Genomic DNA, 23,621 nt, shown 5'->3' with positions numbered 1-23,621 from the left:
CAGTATTATGATTTTTTCCTGTCAGGTCAGGAAAGAACATTAAATATAAAAACGTGGAATTCAGGGAAAAAAATAAATTCACTCATGACTGGCAGGAAATGTAGGGAAATAATTTGGCTTAATAGTGATGTTCTTATAAATTCTTAGTAATAATATCCAAATTTATGAATACCAGCTCTAGTGTTTAAAGTAATATGACTTAGTACTTTCTTTTGTTATCTCTTGTGTGGCTGAAGGCTCTAGAAGAATTTAAAGTGGTTAATTGACATTTTAAACCTGAATTTAGACCTCTGAATTTGATAGAGTTGACAGTTTTACATATTTATAGTCTGGCACCCAGAAACACCTTTTTTTCTTCTATGGTGGCAAACTTAAATCTAAACATTGTTCCCCAGCTAGTATGTTCTCTTTAAACTTTCAATTAGGAGAATGTCATGCTCTCACTGAGAGCCTGAATTTCTTAACCTTCATTTAATACCTACCTGACATATTGCCTGTACGTACACAGCCGGTAACTACAATCCCAAATGATATTTTGCAAGGTTGATGTAAATAAGGATTGTACATTAGTATGGTTAGTTCAGATTAGAACGAAATGACCTAGGAGAAAAAAAGAAAACGAATATAGCTCTAATGTGAATTTGACATACATTACAGTGTTGGAAATATTTAATGGAATATTTTTGAAGTTAAAATTTGATAGCCATTTGCTCAGTGAAGTGAAAGTCTTTGAAAAGCTCTAAAATGCTAACTGCTCTATAGCACTTAGAGACAGCTATCCCGCAGTGCAGTGACCTCACATGCAAATTGAGCTAGTTAATCATTAGGCTCCCAGAATTGTGATGAAATTGAGTTTCTGATGTCTCATTTGCAAAAACTTGATTACTTTTGTTGAACTGCTTCTCATTTAATTGACACTGGTAGAATCTGCTTCTGCAAGGGAATTCTAGACTGATGAGAAGTGTAACGCTCTAATCTTCTCCACAGTATACGCCTGATCTTGAGTGCTGTAGAACTTCCGAGTAACTCAGGGTAGGAAAAGGAAAAGGAAGTGAGTTTGATCACTGATTGTGCCCAGCCAACTCACCTGGTGGAGTTCCTTTCTAGGTGCCTTCTGACATTTCCTAGGAATACAAAGATGTCAAAAACAAAATTCCAGTCTTAAGTAGACCACAGTTTAATTATTATAAGCTTGGTGAATGTAATATAATGTAATATATTGATGAATATAATGTGATATAGCTGATTGTCACAATTATCATCTATGGCTATGAACAAAACTGTGGGCAGAGAACCATGGGTGAATTCAGTGCAAAAGGTTTCTGCAGAAGAGTTTATATTTGTATGCTGAGTTTTTAAAGAATTACCAGAAGTGAACAAGAGCATTTGAAGCAGAGAGAATATCAGGAGGAGGAGAATTAATTCAGTGTGGTGAAAATGTAGGGTAGATATGTGTATGGGGGAATGATAGGGACTAAACGATGTGGTTGGAACCAAACTAGGAAGATCTTTATATGTTAGTCCAAGAACCTGAGTTCAATCTCATAGACATTGTAGGCTAACAAGAAATACCATGATAAAACGGGGGTGAGGAACAGGGAGCTGGGGAGATCCCTCGGGCAACAGTGTGAAAGATTGATGGGATCAACAGAGAGATGGTGAGCACCTGAACTAATTCAGTGACAAAGGAATAGAAGGTAGGCAGGGCTGGATTTGGACCGGATGATAAGATACAAAGGAAGTGTAAAATACAGGTATGTGGGCATTAGCAGTATTCAATAAAGTACTAAATTGTATAAAATCAGGTGCCCCAATGGGTGATACAAATGTGCCGTGAGTGATTAGGAATGGGTTTTCTAAGGGCTTTGGCTAATTTGAGTAGACAGAAGAAAGTGGGGAGAACTTGCCAGTCAGTCTTAAACATTTTTCTCTGTTTTTAAATTTGAGGATGCTAGTTTGGAGCAGAGAAAGTATTACTTTGGTTTCTTGTAACTCAGGACTCAGGCTTGTAAGCATTTGTGGTTCTTCATTTAGATGTTGAAATGCTTAAAGTCAGCTCTCTATCCTGTGTGACTGTCATTTGTGAGATCACATGAAGCTTCTGATACGCTAGTCTCTGTCTTCAAGGAACCTTTTCCAATGCTAGTAGCAGGATCCATTGGACTAAAGCTATTACAGACTCATAGCAGCCAGTTGATGGATGGGGGAAGTATACAGTACAAAATTTCTTTGCTGGTACAGAAAATTATGCAAACTATTTGGAGAATGAATAGAACATTCATGATTGATTTTCTTTTCTTGGAGTCATTGTACTTCCATTTATTGTCCTGGAAATATATGAAAAGGCTAATATTTCCCACTGTTACAAGCTTTATAAGTTTGATTTTATAAATACACACAGAATACACACACACACAATAAATGCTACAAGTTAAAGCAGCTAATAAATTTTCCTTATTTTTTTCTAGTCTTGGGGGGCAGGGCTTGGAATAAGAACTTACTGTGTCACAAACTGTCATTACTTTCTCTTTCAATCTTGCATTATAATATTAAATTCTGATTTTCATAGTTTCTGCTATTAAAATTATAAGAAACTAGAAATTATTTCTAAAGCCATGTTTTTATAACCATAACAATGTCTTAAGTGTATTGTTACAAATATTTTCCTGTGAATGACTCACTGTTATGTGAGAAATATAAACTTTTATCCATCTGTAACATTCATCTTGATAACTATAATTTTAGAGTTCATGTTGATTGGATTATTATGTGGACCCTGTCCAGAATCTCAATAGTATAAGGACAGGAAATTACTATGAATGGACTTACCAGTATAATTGCAATAAAAAATTCACTCATTATAAACTGTTTGAATTTCGAGACTATGAGACTAAGCCAAGGAGAGCTGTTAAACAAGAAATGGTATGCTGGAACTTAACTTTCTGTAGCAGAGGCTTAGTGTTACTCAGTACTGTCATCAAAACAATGTTCAGCTGAAACTGAAAAGGTATTATTCTTTATACTAAATTATAAGCTTAACTCATTACTAGATATTTGAAATTTAGGGCTCTCATGTTCAGGCTTTAGCAGCAGCAGCACACACGAAATACAAACTGACTTCTCATAGAAAGCTCTGTGTCCCCTTAGCAGTGTTTTCCACTGGCACATTGCTTGTAAGCCAGATGCATGGCCCTATTCTGGTTCCTCCGCTGGGGGTCTCGGCTCCCAGGTTCAGGCTTACCCGTGTACCCACGTGTACCTTTCTCTTTTCCTTTCCTTTCTGAGAGGCTACCATTTGACCTCATCCACTCTTCTTTGCCTTTCTCTTTCATTCTTTGCACAAGTCTCTTCTACCAATTTCTTTACTAACTAGACTTGCCACTCATGAAGTTTAGGAATATCAGATGTCTTATAGTCTTGAAAAGGTTTAAGAAAAGTATTAGAATCTTTGAGTAGGAGACTTACTTATCTCTCTCTTAAAAAATGGATTTTTGGGTATAAATTGTATGCAACATTTTTAAGTTATATAGAATTAATCTATGGAAGTATGTATTGTGCCTACTGTTACAATGTAGCAGGCATCTCATTAACTTCATTTTATATATGAAAAAAAGAAGTGTCAAATTTCTTGATCAGTGTTCTGAAAATGAGTTTAGTTTAGTCTGTTACTTGATTTTGTATTCTCATGAAATAGTTCGGTTCACTTTAACCTACGGGGTTCAGATTTCTGATTTCATCAGATCATTTCACATTTTGCTTTTGAATACTGTCTTAAACTATTTTAATAAGGTCATTTTTTTTCATTCAAATCATTTATCACTCAAAAGTTAAAATATTTTTTATCAAAGAAATCAGATTTTTAGGCATATATAGTGAATTTGATTTTTTACATATAACTCTATAACTTTTAATTTAAAAATTAATTTTCATGCTCATCTTAGTGTGAATGAGTCTATCCACCAGCTTTTAAAGGGTTGTTAATTTTGATTATTTCATGATATCAGCTTGGCATTTTTAATACAAATTCTGTATTCCCTCTCACTTGTCTCTAGGATACTGCTATTGTTCATCCAGTTCCCATTCGTATGACTCCAAGCAAAATCCACATGCAGGAAATGGAACTTAAACGAACTGGCAATGGTAAGGAAGCTAGCTGGACTGTACTTTAGGTTCGTGGGTGGTGGTTTAAGTTATCATCAACTAACATACATAAGTAATTATTCTGTTGGGGTTCAGATTTTTCACAAATGCTTATTTTTTTAACATAGTACTTTCTACAATTATATATATATATGTGTGTTTATATTTTTTAAGTTATGTTATAGTTTTTAAAAGGAAACTTTTTAGCTTAAATTATAAAACTTTTAAATAAGGGCGTTTGGAAAATGTGCCTTTTCTGACTATGTGTTTTTATGATCACTTTTGTGAATTTACATTTAAAGCATATTAAAATTGTAACTGAAGAGGCATATGTTAAATTTTGGCTTTGAAATTCTTTTGCTTAAACTCTTGAATTTTCTCTTCATTTTTAGATTAAATGTTTTATAGTTAGGGTTTCTCAAAGATAAATACATTTTCTGTATAAGACAGCATAATAGATTACTTACAGCCATTTCTGTTACAGAATTTATATTAAAAATGCGAAACTGATACCATGAAATAATAAGTATTTTTGCTTATGTAATTACCCTAAAGGGATACAATTAAAGTATGAACACACAAATTGACTTTTCTATTATAAAATATCTTCTATTTTGACAGAAAACATAATTCTACATAAATAGATTTATATTTGTATTGAAAGTATTATTTTGTCTTACATCCATGGATTTATCTGCTACTTCTTTGTAATATCTAAATGAAATCTTACCATGTGCTCTGAGATTTATGAATTTATTAATTCAGATACCTATTATCTTATATTTTTACCTGTTAATTCTCTGCTAGATCATACTAATCCCACTAGCCCATTACTTGTGAAACCATCTGACCTATCAGAAGAAAATAAGATAAATTCATCAGTGAAATTTGCTTCTGGAAATACTGTAGGTAAGTGAAAGATAGCATTACATCTTCTATTAGTTTATTAAGTCTGGATTTAGAGCCTGAATAATGCAAATGTATAGCAATTTAATATCATCTTCATCGAATAAAGTAGAGAATAGTCAACCCTTTTAAACACCCCACCTGTTACATCAGTTAGGTGGTTCCCCGTTGTGGCTTCAGGGTGGGCCTCTTGTTTGCTGTTCCTGTCAAACAGCCAGATTTAGTCCCTTGGCTCTTTCCCACTAGTTCCTTTCCTTCTCTCTCACAAAAAATTGTGTGTATCAGTATTTAGTTATTCAGCCAATGTGAATCAAATACTATGTGCCAGACTCTGTCCTAGACACTAGGGCTTCAACTGTAAGATAAACAAGTCCTTGCCTTTGTGGAGCTTACATTTTGTAGGGGAGATAAGAGAAAAGGAGGGGGTGTGGGGAGTAATTCCTATCCCAGCAGGTGATAGCACCCTGGATAAAAATTGTAATGTATGTACATTTTTGTGACCCCCTTTCAAGTGACATATTTTGAATATTTCTGTTATTAAGTGTTAACTTTTCTGGATTGTAACTTACTCTAGATGTATAATATTTTATTGTATAAGTAGGCCATTATTTATTTGATTTATATCTAATTTTTTATAATACTGGGATGAACTTTTAACCTGTTAGCCAGTCTTTGAATATCTGATTTGAAACAATTCAGTTATATTTGTTTGGTACACAGAGAGTGAAGGTGAAGAAATGATTATTATTAAGTAGGATATATTCCATTTATCAGCAGATGGTTACAGTAGCTCAGACTCTTTTACTTCAGACCCAGAACAGATCGGGAACAATGTAACTCGTCAAAGGTCAGTATTTCTGTCAATAAAAAGTATATTAAAATATCTTGTTACATTTTAATATTTAAAATGATTAGGACCAAGTATAAATTACATATTTTTCTCTGTTCTTTAGTTCTTCACTTCTCTGAAGGCTGTTAGATTACCTATTGATTTATGAAAAGGGAAATAATTTTGATTCTTTCCAACTCAAGCAGAAAACAAATGGAACCGTTATTGTCTCATAGCATTCTGTGGAAAGTTTAAGAAGGGCTGATAACTTCTTGGCAGTAGAAATTTAATACAGTCCTTTTTTAGATAAACATGAGAGTCTGTTTAAGTAAAAAATTGCAGATTTCCTTTCATAGCCTTAGGGCAAGTACCAAAAGACTTCTGTATTTTAAAATGCTATCCAGAACCCCAGCCCCATGTTGGGCTACCTACCAACCCTGAAGATCTGCTATGTGTAACTTTTCAGGCACATAAAAAAGGGATGTGGGATTGGGTGAGGGGTGGCAAGGCTTTGTCCGCAGGGGCTCTACCATCCACAAAAAGCTTCAGGACAAAAGCATCTTTTGCCTCTTGTTTCTTCTATGTGGGGAGTATCCTTTTGCCACACACCTGGAGGATATAGATAGAGGCTAGTAACACAGAATCGCCAAGGAGCTTAAAGTCAAAAGACTGCTTCTTCATATAGTTTTTCCTGTGTTTCTTAAAATTCTCAGTCATCTTGGATTTTATTCTGCTTTTTATCCTTATAAATGAGGATCAGATTCCCAGAGTCCATGAGACTCTTTTCAGAGTATAGAAAATTTTGGTGGCAAATAAGTGCATCTCTAGGGCGAGTTGAGTATAAATATAGTCACCTCTAAAATAGTATAGTGTGTGGTAACACAAGGACAGGAACCCACAGGTAGTTGGGCCAGATTCTACCTCAACTTACCAAACTCCAAACTTTAAATCAGTTGAAAACTATCCATAGCTGAAAGTAGAACTTCTGATATTTAAAAGTAAATATTTTAGACTAATACATAGTACCTTTAATTGAATGGGAAAACATCATACTAGTTTTGCAGTCTACCTTGAAGTCTTGTTAATAGTTAATCTTCTGTTCAAATTTTTGGAAATTTTGTTAAATGTAAAATTTTACTTTACATTTATACTTTATAATGTAAACTTAAAACTTTATAAAAAGATTATTTGCCAAGTTAAATAACCACTTGTTTAATGCACATCATAAATAGTACTGTCTTTATTCATTATAATACTTGTATACCTACGTGAGAAAATATCCTTTGCTGCTTAGACACGTTGAATGCTTAAAAAGAGAGAAGCTTCAATATCAATAGCATGACCAACTATAATGTGGTGGACTTCGCAGGTCTCATTCAGGAACGTCACCTGATAACCCTGCACCGCCACCTCCCCCTCCAAGGCCGCAGCCTTCTCATTCTAGATCATCCTCTTTAGACATGAATCGGACCTTTGCAGTCACCACAGGTAGGGGTTAGAGAACCATAATATATGTTATGTTTGATTTTAAAGTCATTTAAGGACATATTTTATTGTCTCAGTATGTCTTTTTAAATATTTATCTGAAGGAAAAATTCAAATTTAAAAAGTATCAGATGAGAAGGAATTTTTTTCTTAGTAATTGTCTAAAATGTATTTGAATTCAAATGGTAAAGATGGGAACCTGAGAGATGCCACAGGAGATTTTAAAAGACCGATGTGGTGATATCAAGGAGGGAAAGCTAATAGGTCTTGAGTTAGCTGATAAAGGAGAGAAGGGAGTATAACTTATTCTGAGGTTTTAATTTTTATATAACTGGTTGTTATTATGCTGATTAAAATAGAAAAGTTGGGACACTGGGTGAGTATGTCCTGCTTGGACATGATGAGTTTGGAGAGATGAGGAAAAGGAGAACTGATCAACAGGCCACTGGCTTTGTGGGCAAGGAGAGAGCGATGTATTGTTTGAGAATCATTTACACAGAAACTATAGAGTGAAGTATGAATTAAAAGAGAAAATTGGAAGTCCTCCTATTTGATGGCTAAAGGTCAGTCAGAATATGGAGAGAAAAACAAGGCTGCATAGTATTATGGGAATAAGGCAGGGCATGTCAAGAGTGCCCTGTGTGCACATGAACAAGAGAAATGTGGTCTAAGAAAAAAGCCAGGAGATTTGGCCATTTGGTCACATCTAGACAGTTATGTAAGTTAATACATGCTTTCCAATACTTATCAAACAGTCTTAGAAATCTTTATCTTTTGATTATAGTCATTCAACCTGCCCTACTAGCAAAGTAATTAAACGTTTACTAAAATGAAGACTTGTATGTTCATGCAGGACAACAACAGGCTGGAGTTGTTGCCCATCCTCCTGCAGTGCCTCCAAGACCACAGCCCTCACAGGTATTCTGTTCTCCAGCATATTCATTTCTAAACATCAGTTATTACACTCGTGGTCAATTTGTCTGTTAGGTATTTGATTCTATTCTAGAATTATTTTAAAGATCTGAAATTGCCTAATTGTCATTCTTACTGAGCAGTTCAGAGAAGAAAAGTCTTATTTTGAAAAGTAATGCCAGTAAGGATTTGAGTTATTTTTTTTGAAAGAAGCTTCATAGTGAACCAAATGATAGTGTCTTAACAAAGGAGGGGTTTAGTGGAAAGAACAGTGGATTGGGAGATACGAGGCGTCCATCTCTGCTGGTCCAGCAGCGACTCACAGTGACCTCACTGCATCTGTCTGGATGTGTTGCTGTATCAGTAAAGAAGTGGTAGGTGGCCTCTGCATACCCGCCAGGTTAAAATTGTTTTGATCTGAACGAAGCTGTTATGTGCCAGGACAAATTCTGGATTATAGCTGTTAGTTTTTTGTGACTTACTGACTACCTTTATATAAATGATTTGGTTGGTTTTTGGGGTTTTTTTTGAGAAATCAAGCTGGGTATTTGCAGTTAAAAAAATGGTTTCATAATCATAAAAGATACTGAAACTTGAATATTCCAGTATTTATTTCATCTAAAGTGCCAGCAAATGTATTCTTACTAGAGTTAAGCTATAAAACCATATGAGTTTGTCTCTCAACGCAAGAACCGGTCTAGTGGGGAAGACAGGACTATAAACAACAATTATAAGTGCAACAGTAGATGTACTTATGAAATGCTTTGCTACACCTTTACTAGTTAGTAAAGTTAGGGATCACATTGAAAAGGTGTAAGTAAAGAAAGTAAGACTTAAGCAGAGACTTGAAATACAGTCTTTTGGAGAGGGAATTCCAACCAGACAGAATGGCATCCACAAAGCCACAGAGGTGTGAGGTAAGTCTGGCATGTTCTTCAGGGGAAAAACGACTTAGTTCGGTACAACTGGAGTGATGGGAGAGGGAACTGAAGAGGTCGGGAAGGGCAGTGCATCTCCTTTATATCATTATAAGGATAGAATTTTTCTTGAAGAGATGGAAATTTTTTAAAGGGTAAGCAAGGAAGAGAATTCTGATTTCTGAATTCTGATGCTATTCCTATAGCATCCTGTACTTCCTTTGTCATAAAATTTCTCGCACTCTATTTTAATTCCTTGTTAACCTATGCCTCATCCTGGAGTAGACGGTCAGCTTTATTAGGGCATGGACCTTACTTGTTTTGTTCAGTGTTAACAGCCGTAGTGCAAGGCCAAAAGAAGATACTCAACAAATTTTTTGATTGAAGATTGTAAAAGGATTGGTCTGGTGAAGGCGTGGAGGACAAATTGAAGTGAATTACGTGAAGAGTTGGAGGAATAGTTAGTGTACTGGTTTTCACACTTTAAAAATAACCTTTTTAGAAACAAACATTTAAAAAAATAACTTGTTTAAAGAGTGCTCTATTAAGCAGTAACCCAATTAAGAAAAAAATAGAGATTCAGAGAGTAGGGCCAGACCCTCCCCTTTCCTTATGCACTTTCTTTGCAATAATAGGTTTGTAAAAGTATCTTTTATTGGGGTTTTAGTATCTTTTTTTTTTAAGTGTCTTAGCATTTCACTTCTGGCTTTTTAGAGCTAAATGTCACTGTAGCTCACCTTGCTGAATTTACAGATAATAAAACAGAGCATCTTTATCATAATGTTTTCAAAGAGAAAGAGGCCACTTTGTGACTGATACACCAGTAAAATGTTTGCTCCTCTGTTCTAAACCATCGTGTAGGCTCCTGGTCCCGTAGTGCATCGCCCAGTGGATGCTGATGGCCTAATAACTCACACTAGTACCTCACCTCAGCAGATACCAGAACAACCAAATTTTGCAGATTTCAGCCAATTTGAAGTATTTGCTGCATCAAATGTAAATGAAGAACAAGAAGATGAAACTGAGAAACATTCGGAAGTCTTGCCGGTTAGTTTTTAAGAGTTTATCTAATTTTCTACAGGGAATTTCCTCCATATCATATTCATAGCCTGTCTGCAAACAGGAACCTCTAAAAGAGCAGATACTAGGATGAACATCAGTGAGCAAAATATCTGCTGCTGCTTATTTGAGAGGATGTGTATCCCCCAGGTCATTGCTTCTCAGTTTCCTCATTGGCCTTACACATCTGTTAGTTGCAGTATAATGCTTAGTAGGAATCAGAGTCTGGGTGGGAGTAGCTGTTGTGTGAAAAGACAAAACCACCTGGGCCTGGCTAAAGCAGTGCTCTGGGTTGCGTCCTAATGCCCGGAGCTTCTGATTGTGGGATTTGGTGAAGATTTCCAAGTAGCAACAGGCTCTGGTTGCTGTACTACACTCAGTTTGTATAATATGAGAGTAAATCCCTTTAGTTAGACAGACTTACAGACTACATCTTTGAAGACAGTGTTCCAGGAGATTCTGTTCAGTTCTGGTGGCAGAAACTTCTCTAGGGGTTCCTGACCTCACTAAATATAAATATGGAATTGGAGAGACCAGAGGAATTCTAAAACCTTGGTTCTGATTGTCTCAACTCATTGAATCTTCCAACAGATCCCAAAATCCATGTTTATTAGACTGACGTAATGTAGCTAAAGGTTTCTTACAGATCTCATCCACGGAAAATTTTCCCCTAACCGCTTCTTCAAACCAGTCACCTTCTCTCTTATAATGAAGCCACTCGGGGTGGACCGCACCTCCAGGAAGGCGGGGAGAACATGAGGGGAAGTAGGGATGTGCACAGGGCACTGGTACTCACACCCCTGGGGTGGATGCATCCCCTCCCCCAACCACAAGAACTCCTGAAACAAGACTGTGGCTGCATCCTCAGCCCTCCCCCACGCTCTCAGATCTGTGACCTTCCCTCCCCTGCCCTGCCGCCATAGAGCGTGGCCATTGCACAGGATTTTCTCAAATGCCTTCACTTCGTCATCTCAGATTCCTTATTGTCACGGTGAATGGTTTCTTAGCATTTTACTCTGATGTGTGACATATATTTATGCATAATTATATATTACTTATATATAATTAGTAACAATATTGTATATTCATCTCTAGGTTGAAAAAGCTTCTGATCCTGCAAGTTCTCTTCGAGTTGCCAAAACAGATAGTAAAATTGAAGAAAAGACAGCTGCTAGTGCTCCTGCCAATGTGGTATGCAAAAAGGCTTTTTAGAATATTGACCATTTTGTACATACAAAATGTTGTAGGAGATCATTTATATTTTTTTAAGATTTTAAAGATGATGGAAATCTTAGAAATAAAGTTAGAGATATCTAACCCATTCCACTGCCTTTAATAGTAGTATATTTAGTCTCAGACTATGACCTGCTTATTAAAAATTCTAGATAGTAGGCTGTCATCTATATTAGTGCGTGCTACACGTTATCAAAATTTATATAATAGGGTAAAATTATCAACCCTCTAAGGTTAATGTTCTGTGCTTTTTTTTTTTTTTAACTGTTACAGAGATAATTTTTTCTCTCACATTTTATGAAAATTTTTAAACATACGGAAAAGTTGAAAGAATTTTACATTGTATATCAATAGACTTACACCTTATTGTAACATTAATATTTTACCATACTGGCTTTAACACATATTTCTCTATTCTTACATCTATTTATGTCAACGATTTTCAACCTTTTTCATCTCATGGCACAACATAAGCTAAAACACTCCGATTCTGTGGCACACCAAAAAATACATATTTTGCCAGTCCGACAAAAAAAAAAAAAAATAGGTGTGATTTTGATTTATTCACACCAGATGGCTATTGTCATGTTGGCTGTCACTTTTTTTTATTTGATGATCTGAGGGAAAAGAGGTCAGTACTCCTGACTAAATAGTCAGGTATTGCATGTTTTAACAATTCTTTCAGCACACTGGTTGAAAATTGCTGATTTATAGCAATCCTTCTTATCTGTTGTTTGCATTTCCAAGTAAATTACAGATATCAGTATACTACCCAAATTTTACTAATTTTTTTCTATTTTCATCCATTCCTAATAGGTATTAAAATAGCATTTGTTTCTGAAAGTGCTTAAATTCTACTTCCTTGACACTTTAATGTTTACTACATTAGTAGTTCTTTGCTTTTTTAATAGTTAATTTTTGTCAGCTCACAGCAACAAATTAAAAATAGATGTGGTAAGAGATGGCCGTTGAGTCTTTTCATTTATTAGCAGGTCAAATTGGGTTATGATAAATACTATATTTTATTCCATTAAAGGAAGATTCACAGTTTCCACAAAATGTTCACTCATTTTCATGAGTTACAATTACTGAGAGCCTTAGTGAAGGGTTTTGTTTGTTTGTTTGTTTGTTTTAGCAATGCCTACCTTTTCACCTCTTAATAAATTGCTTTATTCATTAAGGTGATATATTTTAGTATTTTTGGGTAGGAAGTTCTGTGGTGATGGTGGGTGCACATTTCTGGAGAGTCCCTTTTATATTTATTGAACAGGTATATATTGAGCATGTGTTATCATTATGTTAAATCTGTGAATATTACAGGTTTGAGTCAGATTCAGGTCACAAGGAGCTGATATTACCCTTTAAAAATTGTCTAGTGAGTACATTCACAATTGTGATGTCAAGTAGGAATATCCTTTTTTGTTGTGTTGCTACAAGTTGTAGATTGTTTTAAAGTAGGAAAAGAGACTTAATTTTTGGAGAATAAGCAATTTAAGAAAAGCAAATGATCTTGGCAAAGTTCTGATTAACCATGAATGTCTTCAGGAAATGCTCGTTATTAATGTAATTCTTCTCTTTTAGAGCAAAGGCACAACACCTCTTGCTCCACCACCCAAACCTGTTCGAAGAAGATTAAAATCAGAAGATGAGTTAAGGCCAGAAGCTGATGAACATACACAAAAGACAGGTGTCTTGGCTGGTGTTCTTGCATCACAGCCTTCAATTCCTAGGTAATCAAAGCTATTCCTAAACACATTTAATTAGTGGGAACAAAAAGCACAGCGATTAATCCCTGACTTGTGTGGTTCAGTGGGTTGGGGGTCGTCCCATACCATAAGGTCACCAGTTTGATTCAAGGTCAGGACACAAGCCTGGGTTTCCGGCCAGGTCCCTGGTTGGGGCGTGCATGACAACTGATCGATATTTCTCTCCCTCTCTTTCTCCCTCCATTCCCCTCTCTCTAAAAATAAATAAACCTTAAATATATATTTTTTTAAAAAACACAGCAAAAAATTAAAAATATCAACTGGAAAGAAATTATGTCAGATTAGTTCCTTAGTTGAAAAGAGGTTCTTAATTTTTGCTCTTAGCGAGTTTTCTCATTTATGAATAGGTAGAATAATCTTTCCACTTTTCCCTTTTATTAAATTTAATTTTAATTCCATTTTAGTGCCCTATTGCAAACCCTGAAGAAGACTTTTTAAAAATTAATAGTATAGAGTAACACTGCTACTTTAACTATAGTTATTCTATATTCTAAACCAGGAATTGGCAGGCTAGGTCCCATGGGCCAAATTCGGTCCATGGCCTGTTTTTGTAAGTCCCATGAGCTATGACTTTTACATTTTTGTAAAAAAGGAGAGGAAAAAAAGAGAAAAGAAACAAAAAACAAGAATATGCAGCAGAAACCATATGGCCTTCAAAGCCTAAAATATTTACTGGCTGGCCATTTACAGAAAAAGTTTGCCAATGCCTGCTCTAGACTAACATAAAGCCAGGTGATTCTACAGAAGTGGAATAATTAAAACAGTAACAATGATAGTTAAGCTTCTGAAGCTTAGATACCTTTGATTGACCATTGAAACTGAGTAAATAAGGTTAAGCTATACTAATAAGTCCAAAGATGCTCCCTTGGGTTTCTAGTTTAGAGATACGTCAGACCCCTGACCAGTGTGGCTCAGTTGGCTGGGCGTTGTCCTGCAACGCGACAGGTTGCCAGTTTGATTACCAGTCAGGGCACACGCCTGGGTTGAGGATTCGGTCCCTGGTTGGGACACGTACGAGAGGCACAGCCAGTTGATGTTTCTCTGTCACATCGATGTTTCTCTCCATTTCTCCCTCCTTTCCCCTCTCTAAAAATAAATAAATAAAGTCTTTAGAGATAGATTGGGGAAAAGAGAAAATTTAAAGATAAGAGGTGAAGTTTGTTTGTTTGTTTATTTTACCCTCTTTATTTTCTCAGGTCTGTGGGGAAAGATAAGAAAGCTATTCAGGCATCAATTAGACGCAATAAGGAAACCAACACAGTTTTGGCCAGACTGAATAGTGAATTACAGCAACAATTAAAGGTAATGTAGCTTCTGAATAGTTGGGAAGTTGCATGGACTCAAAGCATCTCAGAGTTGAATTTGGAACTTATACTAGTTCCAAATTGAATTTGGATTCTTATACTAGTATGAAACTTTCCATGTAGCAAGAGAAATATGTGTCTAAAATGTTTTATATGTCTTTGAGTCTTTTAATATTAAAGGGAATTTTTTATACTCAATTCTGATACAACTGCCTTATAAGGCGTTGCTTTTCTTACAACGTTCCTTTACTTTTCGTAGTGAAACACAAGTGAGGGAATACAGTGACCTCAGGTACTTCCCAGATGACATACATGGCTCTTTCTACACTCCTCTTCTGAGATGATTTGAGTATTGTCAGCTTATCCTTTTATCAAAAATAACTCAGGTTCTATTAATGGGACTTAAACAGATCTAAAGAAAAAGGGAGATGGAGTCAGTTTAGATCATCTTGCATGTGGAAGGGAAAAGACAAGCCTTAAATAGAAGTGGTGCTTAGGGCTTGTGTGTACTTCTGTCATCTATCTATACTTGAGAGGCATGGATTTGTTTTTCTTACTTCCTCTTGCCATGATTCCTTTTAATTCCTATGAATAAAAATTAACAACCAGAATCACTTATGGCTTAACATTATTAAGCATTCATATCTTATAAACCAGTGGTTCTCAACCTCAGTGTGTTGGACCCTGAGAATTCTGCATTTCTCATGAGCTTTCAGGTATTGGAGGTGCTGCTAGACTGTTGGCCCCCACTTTGAGTAGCAAGGTTGTGAACCACAAAGATGAGTAGAAATGAATCTGCAGAGTGTAAAATGAATACAGAGCTAGTTCATTTCCACAACATTTTGTTCATATCCAGCATTTACCATGCTGTCCTGCAGTTCATATCTGTGGCACATTTGTCTCTGCCCTACTAAGCTGAGCTCATTGAGGGTAAATCATAATCATTTCTGCTTAGGGCGACCATGTAACTTATGTCCACCCCAAGAAACTTTTGAGACAAAGGAGGAAGGGATGTGTTAGTACCTAGGCCAGGACATCAGAGGTAAACTGGAACTGTCCTAGGTAAACTTGTAACCAGCTTGTCTCTATCCCCTAAACCTAGCACGTTAGGTCTTTCAGGCTCCCAGACCCAATTCCAACATTCAGAAGGGTTCCCCCCCACTAACAAACAATTCTGACAGTCTGCTTGGAGATAACATTAGATTCCACAGGTTAAGAGCTCCTGACCAACCTGCCAAAGCATTGACCGCCCCCACCCAACACACACACACACACACACACACACACACACACACACACACACACACCCCACCCCCCCACACCCCACACCCCCACCCCATGCCAATAAGAAGTTCAAGTTGTTACCGGTACCCTCTCCTTGGTTGATTAATTTGCTAGAAAGGCTCACGGAATGCAGAGAAACACACCCCTCACTAGAACACTGGTTTATGAAAAGTTACATAGCTCAGGAATAGCCAGATGGAAGATCAGTGCATAGGACGTGTATGGGAAGGGGCCTGGGGCTTCCATGGCGGCACTCTTCTCCATACCTCCATGTGCTCACCAGCCCAGAAGTTCTCCATACACTGTCCTTTGGTTTTTACAGGAGCTTCAATCAGGCAGAGTTGATTAAATCATTGGCCACTGGCTGTTGATTCAACCTTCAGTCCAGGGGTGGGACCGAGAGTTCCAGCCTTCTAATCACTTGGTTGGTTCTCCTGGCAGCCAGCCTTAGGTGCTTTCCAAAAGTCATTTTTATTGACACAACAAAAGACACCTTCTCCCCCATCCCTCAAATGCTTGAGAAATTCCTAGGGTTTTGGGGAGCTATGAGCCAGGAACTGTGGATGAAGGCCAAACATATATAAGGGGTATAGTTTGGTCATCTGAATGATCAATGTATATTTTCCTATAAATCACAATATCACATTAGACATTTGATAAATGTCTGTTGAATGAATGATATTCTTGTAGAATTCTTTCATCAAAGAAGATATTTCTAGTTCTATGATCATAAATTTGGTTTGTTGCAAAGGAAGAATATAAAATTAAGGACAAGCTGCTAATACTGTACTAGAGAAGAAAATTTTATTAATGGGTGTTTTTCTGAAGAACTAAAAATCATAGAAACGTATATAGAAGCCATTTTAAGAATCACTTTTCTCATCTCTGAGAACAGAAAATAGGAAGTGTGGTACCAAATGGGAAGAGGTAGTTCTGGTTAAAATACGATACTATCAGTATGATAGAAGGGGGGGAAAAAGAAAGTAGATAAATTAGAATTTGCTGACAATCTGAAAAGATTGCTCAAAATCAACAGTGATTAGAAATTCTGATTGCAAAATAAATTTATTCTTTGTGAAACTGAAACTCACATGAGGGTTGGGAGTTGCTACGACCAGATGCAATCACCAGGGGAAAGAGTGCGTGTTAACCAGCTCATCCGCAGTCACTGCAGGGGGTGTGCGCCATGCAGGATTCATGCGTGGTAGCCATTGCTTGAAATACTAGCTTTTCTAATTATTAAACAAAAACATCTTATTATCCTGATTTATGTAATAAGAAAAATATTTTAATAGCATATTTTAATATTACATACATAAAGAAACATTACTTCTTCATGTGAAATATCTTTTTAAAAAAATGAACACCTGTCCCTTCGTCTTAACAAATTTAAATTGTTTTTTTTTGATGCAGAGCTGTTGTTAGATGTACCTTCATTTTTATGCATGTTGAAACATAACTTGGCTTTGCATCTTTTTCAGGATGTTCTTGAGGAGAGAATTTCCCTGGAAGTTCAACTGGAACAACTGCGACCATTCTCTCACCTATAAGCCAATTGCCGTTAACTGTGAACATACCCATTTTTAAGCAGTTTTGGGGTCAAGCCAATTTGGAGACCCAAACATTCAGCTCACTGCTTAATTCAACGTTAAATTTTATGATTCTGTTTTGCCCTCTATGTTCACCATTGTATTTAAGTATCTTTTATTTTTTAATTTCAACAATAAAAGGGTCAGGATGACTTTTTCTGGAGAGTATGTTGTGTTTGTTGGCACAGCCCATCCTTGTTATTCCCAAGCATCAGTACTGGTCCATTATGCTTATGTGGCCAAAACTGCACACTGATTTGACTTACAGAATGGGCTCCTCTTTGCATCTCAAGCATATTTTGCAAAAGGAGACAAAATCGAGTACATTAAATGTTTCACATAAAGAATCTATATTTGTCTTATAAAAATCTTTAAAGTGAGTTTCCTGTTAAATTTCTGCATGTGAAAGAACCGCGCGGGATAAGGCGTTCTTTGACCACAAGCGCTGCAGTGCTCAGCATTCTTCTGGGGTCATGTGGTGCTTTCCGTTTTCCATGTCACTTCTATATTTTCCTTCTGAAAATTTGACCAGGTTCACCAGTGACTTAAATTATTTTCGTGTAAGATTTTTTTTTAAAGACTTTATTTATTTTGAGAGATGGGGAGGGAGGGAGAAAGAGGGAGAGAAGCATCAGTGTGCCGTTGCCTCTCCCGCACCTCCTGCTTGGGACTTGCCGCAGCCCATGCATGTGCCCTCGATGGGGAATCAAACCGGTGACCCTTTTGTTCACAGGCCAGCGCCCAATCCACTGAGCCAGCCAGGGTTGGTGTGAGATTTTAATTCAGCAGAAAACTTATAAAATAGCTATGAAGATAGACTGTTCTTAATTGTACCCTAAAAGTGAAGGGAAAGTGTTGAACCACAAGCAATGTAAGTATCATCCACTTGAAAACATCACTGCTTTTTACATGATTTGTACACTTAACTCTCAATTAAAAGCTTATACTCTTCAGTCTCTACAGAGATTATTTTCAAGTAATATGTTTTAAAACTTAAGAGGACATTAGTTATTCACAGAATGAATGGAAATTCCTTAGGATTTCTAGTTTACCTTGAACTATCTTGTCGCTCATTCTTTTGCCATGTGAGCAGGGTTTTCCATTAATAGAGTTTCTGAGGTGTGCCGCATTCAGGGTCATATACCGTCTTAGGATTTATTTTAGACCATATCAGAGAGAGAGAGAGAGAGAGAGAGAGAGAGAGAGAGAGAGAGAGAGAGAGATATACACACACACACACATTTTGATCAAACTTTAACATTTGTAGTTTATTCTGTCTTTTGGGTCATAGATGTTAAGTTATGTAAATATAACAGCATTTATTTTAGACCATATGATATATATATATACATTTTGATCAAACTTTAAAATTTGTAGTTTATTCTGTCTTTGGGGTCATAGATGTTAAGTTATGTAAATATAACAGCATCAAAAGTGATTTTACACTAATAAAGCAATATTTTAAGTTTTTTACAGTTTTTAACAATTTAAAATTTTACAAATTAGAAGAAATTATATTTTCATGGTTGAATAAAGAAAATGTTTAAAATAGCCTAGTTTGCAATCCTGCAGTGTACTATTAGATTTTATTATGTTAGAGGAGAATATGAAGCAAAAAGGAAGTTGACAACAAAAAGCTTCCTAGATTAATATGACTTTTACCTACCATTAAGTAAATAAAAATATTATTACTACATACATCAGCTAAAGTTTCCAAGTAGCTAATAGGTTATGGTTTCAGTTTATTAAATAATTAAATGAAGACTTTAAAGAATGGGCCAGAAAACTACTCAACACCTAGTTTGCTGATTCTTTGCTTTGAAAGAGATTTGTCTTAATTTCTTTATTTTTATTTAACTAAATTCCATTATAGGTAAGTTTCAGTACATGTAGGCTTCCACTTATTTTTTAATTTTTTAAAATTTTTTCAATAGTCTAATTTAACAGTGTCACAAATTTTTAAAGCTTATTTGGAAGGTCTTAAGAATTTTATTTTGCAATCAAAGGACACTTAAAAATTACAGAAAACTTTTTAGTACTTTGTAGTGGTATATTTTTAATACTATTTGGAAGAGTAAATTCATATTAAGGATATATGTGACAAGTTTAAAGTAAATTGCCATATATATTTTCTATACATATTTTTAAATCAATAATCATTTCATGAAAATGTGAAAGATGATTGGTAAACTGCCAACAAATTAAAATAGTTCTCCAGGCTGATCATTTAAGAAACTCTTTTCATTGTGATTTTATTTTTTATTAGATCATAAAACAAAACTTTAAATTCATAATATGCTTGTTCTGTCTTACATTTTGTCATTCAGGTAATTCTAATACTGTCCATGAAAAATAACTGCCAAAAGAAGTGGCTCAAAATCTTGGATTCAATTTGTTCTTATTGTATACTTCAGATAATTGAGCAGAGATGATAAAGTTTACAAGTTAAGCAGAACCTTTTGGGCCATCCTAGTTCATCCTCTCGTGTAACTCAACATGGAACAGAAAATACATGTTGTCTCTTTTGCCAGGGAGAATTGGCAGCCCTGATTTTTTTTTTTTTTTTTCCAATCCAGCCTCACTTCTGCATAGTACTTTTGATTGCATTTTGGAGTACTGATAACCATAGGAACTTGTCATCCTCCGCTTCTGTGGCACAAATCCATTCATGCTTTGGACCTTGAAGAATAAATGCATTCTTGATATCTGTAAAAATATTTAAAGTACGCTAATTAATCTTTGCAGGTAACAATCAAAATGAGGAAATGTTGTAGGATTCAAGAATTGACCAAGTCTTCTTTAAGAATTTTTCAAATACTAAAAGAGAAATTCAAATACAAATCCATTTTAGAATATAACTTGCTAAAATTACTGCATAATTCAAATATATAATGAAAATAACAGTATTTATATTATAATTAATTATAATTAGCAGTTGTATTTAAAGATTAAATGATGGGTGATTTAATCTTTTTTATTGTGTTTATTTTTGGGGAGAGGGGAATGGAGGGAGGAAGAAAAAGAGAAACATCATGTGCCCTGATGGGGACTCAAACCAAGCAACCTTTCTGTTCCCAGGCCAGCGCTCAAACCACGGAGCCACATTAGCCAGGGCTGATTTAATGTTCTTTAATTCCTTGCCTTAGCCACTCCAGAAAGACCTGAAACCAGTAAAGGTCTTCACTAAGAGTTACAGAGATGCTGAGAGCTAGACTTAGGCAACTTTGGTTTGAGCGCCAATGAGAGAACTACACGAACTACTTAGCTGAATGACCACTATCTATTAGGTTACATGACAGTATTTTAATATAGAGCATAGTTGGTTAAGGGAGTCATACACTTTTAAACATACCCAGTGATTATTGGTAACTAGCCCATTTTATCTGAGTTTGTCTCCTAGATGGAAATATTTATTCCCACACTTGGTTTTCATTTTTTTCCTCTGGCTCACATCTAAAATGGGGCTGGAGCTAATGAAAAGCTATCCTTTCTAGATATTTTCTCAAGTCCTGCCTTTACATATAATGAGAAATACTGGAATGAGAGCACTCCATTCAAGTTTCCTGGCCTAACAAAGAGAAGAAAGAGATAAGGAGCCTTTTCAGCTTGGGAAGTAGAATGTAGAATAACTAAAAATAGGCACAGTAGGGTTAGGTTTTAAGTTGGAATTTTTTTTTATAACATGGTATTTCTATTGAGATTATTACTAATGAAATGTTTGTTGCTAAACATCCTTTGCAAATCTGTTGATCTTGTTTCTCCATTACTCCCAAATATGAATTTAAGGAAAGGTATAGTCGGCTCTGTAATAGTCAGTCCTAGTGAAATGGAAACAGGAAATCTAAAATAGTAACATCTACAGGCAGGATAGAGCCCTAACAGAATGAAAAAGCAATAGATAAAAAGTCTAAAACTGTAACATCCCAGCCGCATAGAGCAGTCGCTATGGGCCCCAGCCCTCCTGTGGAACTGCCTCAAGGACTCTGTCGTGATGACATGGGTCGTGCCTCCCTTTGGGAATTTTCAAACTTCCTAAGGTCCAGGGTGTGTGCCTGACGATGCCAGCATTCTTTTCTTTTCTTCCAGGGAGATGAAAGTGGGCACTAACCGAATTCTTAAAATATTTAGGGAATAATTTGCAAACTGCAAATTACAATTCCAGTCCTTTTCCTATTCTATATTCACAGTAAATGAACTTTGCATAATAAAGCTTTCAAAGGATATTTAACTGGGAAGTAGAAGAATTACATACATTTGGAATCGGGAATATCTTCTACAAGTAACCTATGAAGAGCCACAGATGCAATGAACTGGTAGGTTGATTTTGAAGTCCTTTCAAATGGCGTATGAGATGTGCCTCGACTAGAAACAAGCAGTGCATCGTTGAAGAGGAAAAGACTGAGATCTCGAGTATGTTCATAGAGCCTGTGTTAAAATGAACACAAGATGGGGCAGTTTCAGAAGGGTTTCACTTGCAGTGTGGGGAAAACAAACATTCGGCTTTCCCTCCTTTATGACATAAATCATGCTGCAACTAGCAAACAGCTAGGATGGGAAGAGGATCGCAGAAATGGAGATCTCATGGGGGGTTTTCAGCGGGGAGGGGGAGTGGGGAGAATAGTGGGAAAAAACACGGCATAAACATAAATAGTGCGTACAAAATAGGGGAAGGTTAGGAATAGTACAGGAAATGGAGAAGCCAAAGAACTCATTTGTATGGCCCATGGACATGAACTAAGGGTGGGAATGCTGGAGGGAATGAATGGGGTACCAGGTGGAGGGGACAAAGGGGAAAAAATGGGACAACTGTAATAGCATAACCAGTAAAATTCACTTTTTTAAAAACCTTAATTCCTCTACATATGCAAAAGCAAATCATTTCACCATTCACATTGACATAAAGGCGCCGCTGAAGTGGAAACGATGGATCCTACTGGGGTTTCAGAAAACTGCTTCTGCTCACGTCCAAAAGAACCAGCTCTAAGGGTGCAGTATTTTCCCTGAGCTTGGGTAGGATTTCTTTGCTTATTCACAAATAGGTTCAATGACTCAGCAAGATAAAAGAGGCCTGCTATAGTTTAAATTCTTAGCACCATGTTAGAAGTATTTTGTTACTTATTTCATTGGCCTGCCCCAGAAACAAAGTACCCAACTTCTATAAATACATTAAACTTCAAAGGGGATTTTCAGAACATAACCTTTGACATGAACAGACCACAGCAGGCGATTGGCTCTGAAGTTAACTTGGGCCAAAACAATAGCCCCATCATCCACACCCTGACAGGTGAATCCAAGTGGCTTTTCAGGTCCCCAGGAAAAGAGTCAACTCAGAGCCATAGTTGAGTATTCCTGAAAAGTCTCGGTTTTCCCCTTTCCTCCACACATAGTTGCCCTGTGCATGACTATAGATGACTGTCGGCCCCTTGGGATAAAGCTGAAAGGTAACTGCATTTTGGCATTGTGGTGGGTTTTTTCTCAGGACAGCGGTGTGAGAAGTGGGTGGCCCCATTTGATGATTCAAGGCTCCAGTCACCAGCTCTTGAGGGCTCCACTTTTGTAACTGGGGAGACCCCACTGAAAGGGGAAAAGTCACGCTAAAAATCAGCAAGCTTAAAGTCACATAAATGAAAGTCAGTGTTTCTGAAAAAACAATGAAGTTCCAAGGTGCATAATGTATTCCAAAAGCTTAATATACCCAAAATTCTGTAGAGAGACAAATATCTCCAAATTTCCTAGCTCTAAAATGATTGACTCTCTATCTAGAGCAAATTTTTTAAAAATTTATAATGCAAATATTATTTGCTCTTTTGCTGGCAGATCTTGTTGATTAGTAATTTATTTGTTTAGTAATTGCTGCTGTGTTGGTGAGTTTATTTGGGGAAAGGCTCAGTTCAGCTTTCTACCTGCCGGTCTAACCAACGTTAGAGCGTTGAGACCTGGCTTGGAATTCTCAGCCAGCACTTGATAGTTCTGTGATCTCAGGCGACTTGCTTAAGTGCCCAGGTCCCATCCGTAGCATGGTTCCAGTCCTGCCTCCTTCACCAAGTGCTTGCAAACGTTATATCAAATGAGAGGAGTTAAAATACACAGTAAACTATAAAGCCTTAGGCGCATGCGAGTTGGTATTGTATGTATAAAAATAAGCAGGGGTGCCACTAAGTAGAAATTGGTGGAAATCATGGGGGTGTAATCTCTTG

At 36.4% G+C, this 23,621-nt stretch overlaps 2 protein-coding genes across 7 annotated transcripts in view; one reads left to right on the top strand and one right to left on the bottom strand.

Annotated features, from left to right (window-relative positions):
- Nucleotides 1-17,566, top strand: part of REPS1 (RALBP1 associated Eps domain containing 1) — a 71,439-nt gene extending 53,873 nt beyond the window's left edge. For 4 of the 6 annotated variants that reach the window (XM_054570035.1, XM_054570033.1, XM_054570038.1 and 1 more), the window contains 10 exons: nucleotides 4,053-4,140; nucleotides 4,948-5,049; nucleotides 5,821-5,893; nucleotides 7,245-7,363; nucleotides 8,214-8,278; nucleotides 10,051-10,236; nucleotides 11,344-11,439; nucleotides 13,063-13,211; nucleotides 14,444-14,549; nucleotides 17,317-17,566. In XM_054570035.1, the coding sequence (XP_054426010.1) occupies nucleotides 4,053-4,140; nucleotides 4,948-5,049; nucleotides 5,821-5,893; nucleotides 7,245-7,363; nucleotides 8,214-8,278; nucleotides 10,051-10,236; nucleotides 11,344-11,439; nucleotides 13,063-13,211; nucleotides 14,444-14,549; nucleotides 17,317-17,385 (1,053 nt within the window). In that variant the 3' untranslated portion in view covers nucleotides 17,386-17,566. The remainder of the gene's footprint in view (nucleotides 1-4,052; nucleotides 4,141-4,947; nucleotides 5,050-5,820; nucleotides 5,894-7,244; nucleotides 7,364-8,213; nucleotides 8,279-10,050; nucleotides 10,237-11,343; nucleotides 11,440-13,062; nucleotides 13,212-14,443; nucleotides 14,550-17,316) is intronic. The other 2 variants (XM_054570037.1, XM_054570034.1) reach the window with 1 other exon arrangement.
- A 2,436-nt stretch (nucleotides 17,567-20,002) lies between these two features.
- ECT2L (epithelial cell transforming 2 like) overlaps nucleotides 20,003-23,621 on the bottom strand; it is a 60,608-nt gene continuing 56,989 nt past the window's right edge. The window contains exons 20-21 of the mRNA XM_054568955.1: nucleotides 21,677-21,849; nucleotides 20,003-20,130 (exon numbers count right to left, since the gene is read on the bottom strand). Coding sequence (XP_054424930.1) covers nucleotides 20,003-20,130; nucleotides 21,677-21,849 — 301 coding nt within the window. The remainder of the gene's footprint in view (nucleotides 20,131-21,676; nucleotides 21,850-23,621) is intronic.

The sequence above is a fragment of the Pteronotus mesoamericanus genome, unplaced genomic scaffold (genome assembly GCF_021234165.1).
Source record: "Pteronotus mesoamericanus isolate MK-2021 breed Mesoamerican mustached bat unplaced genomic scaffold, CSHL_Meso_final contig_20, whole genome shotgun sequence".
Taxonomy (NCBI): Eukaryota; Metazoa; Chordata; class Mammalia; order Chiroptera; family Mormoopidae; genus Pteronotus; species Pteronotus mesoamericanus.
This window is presented reverse-complemented; position numbering and strand designations above follow the sequence as displayed.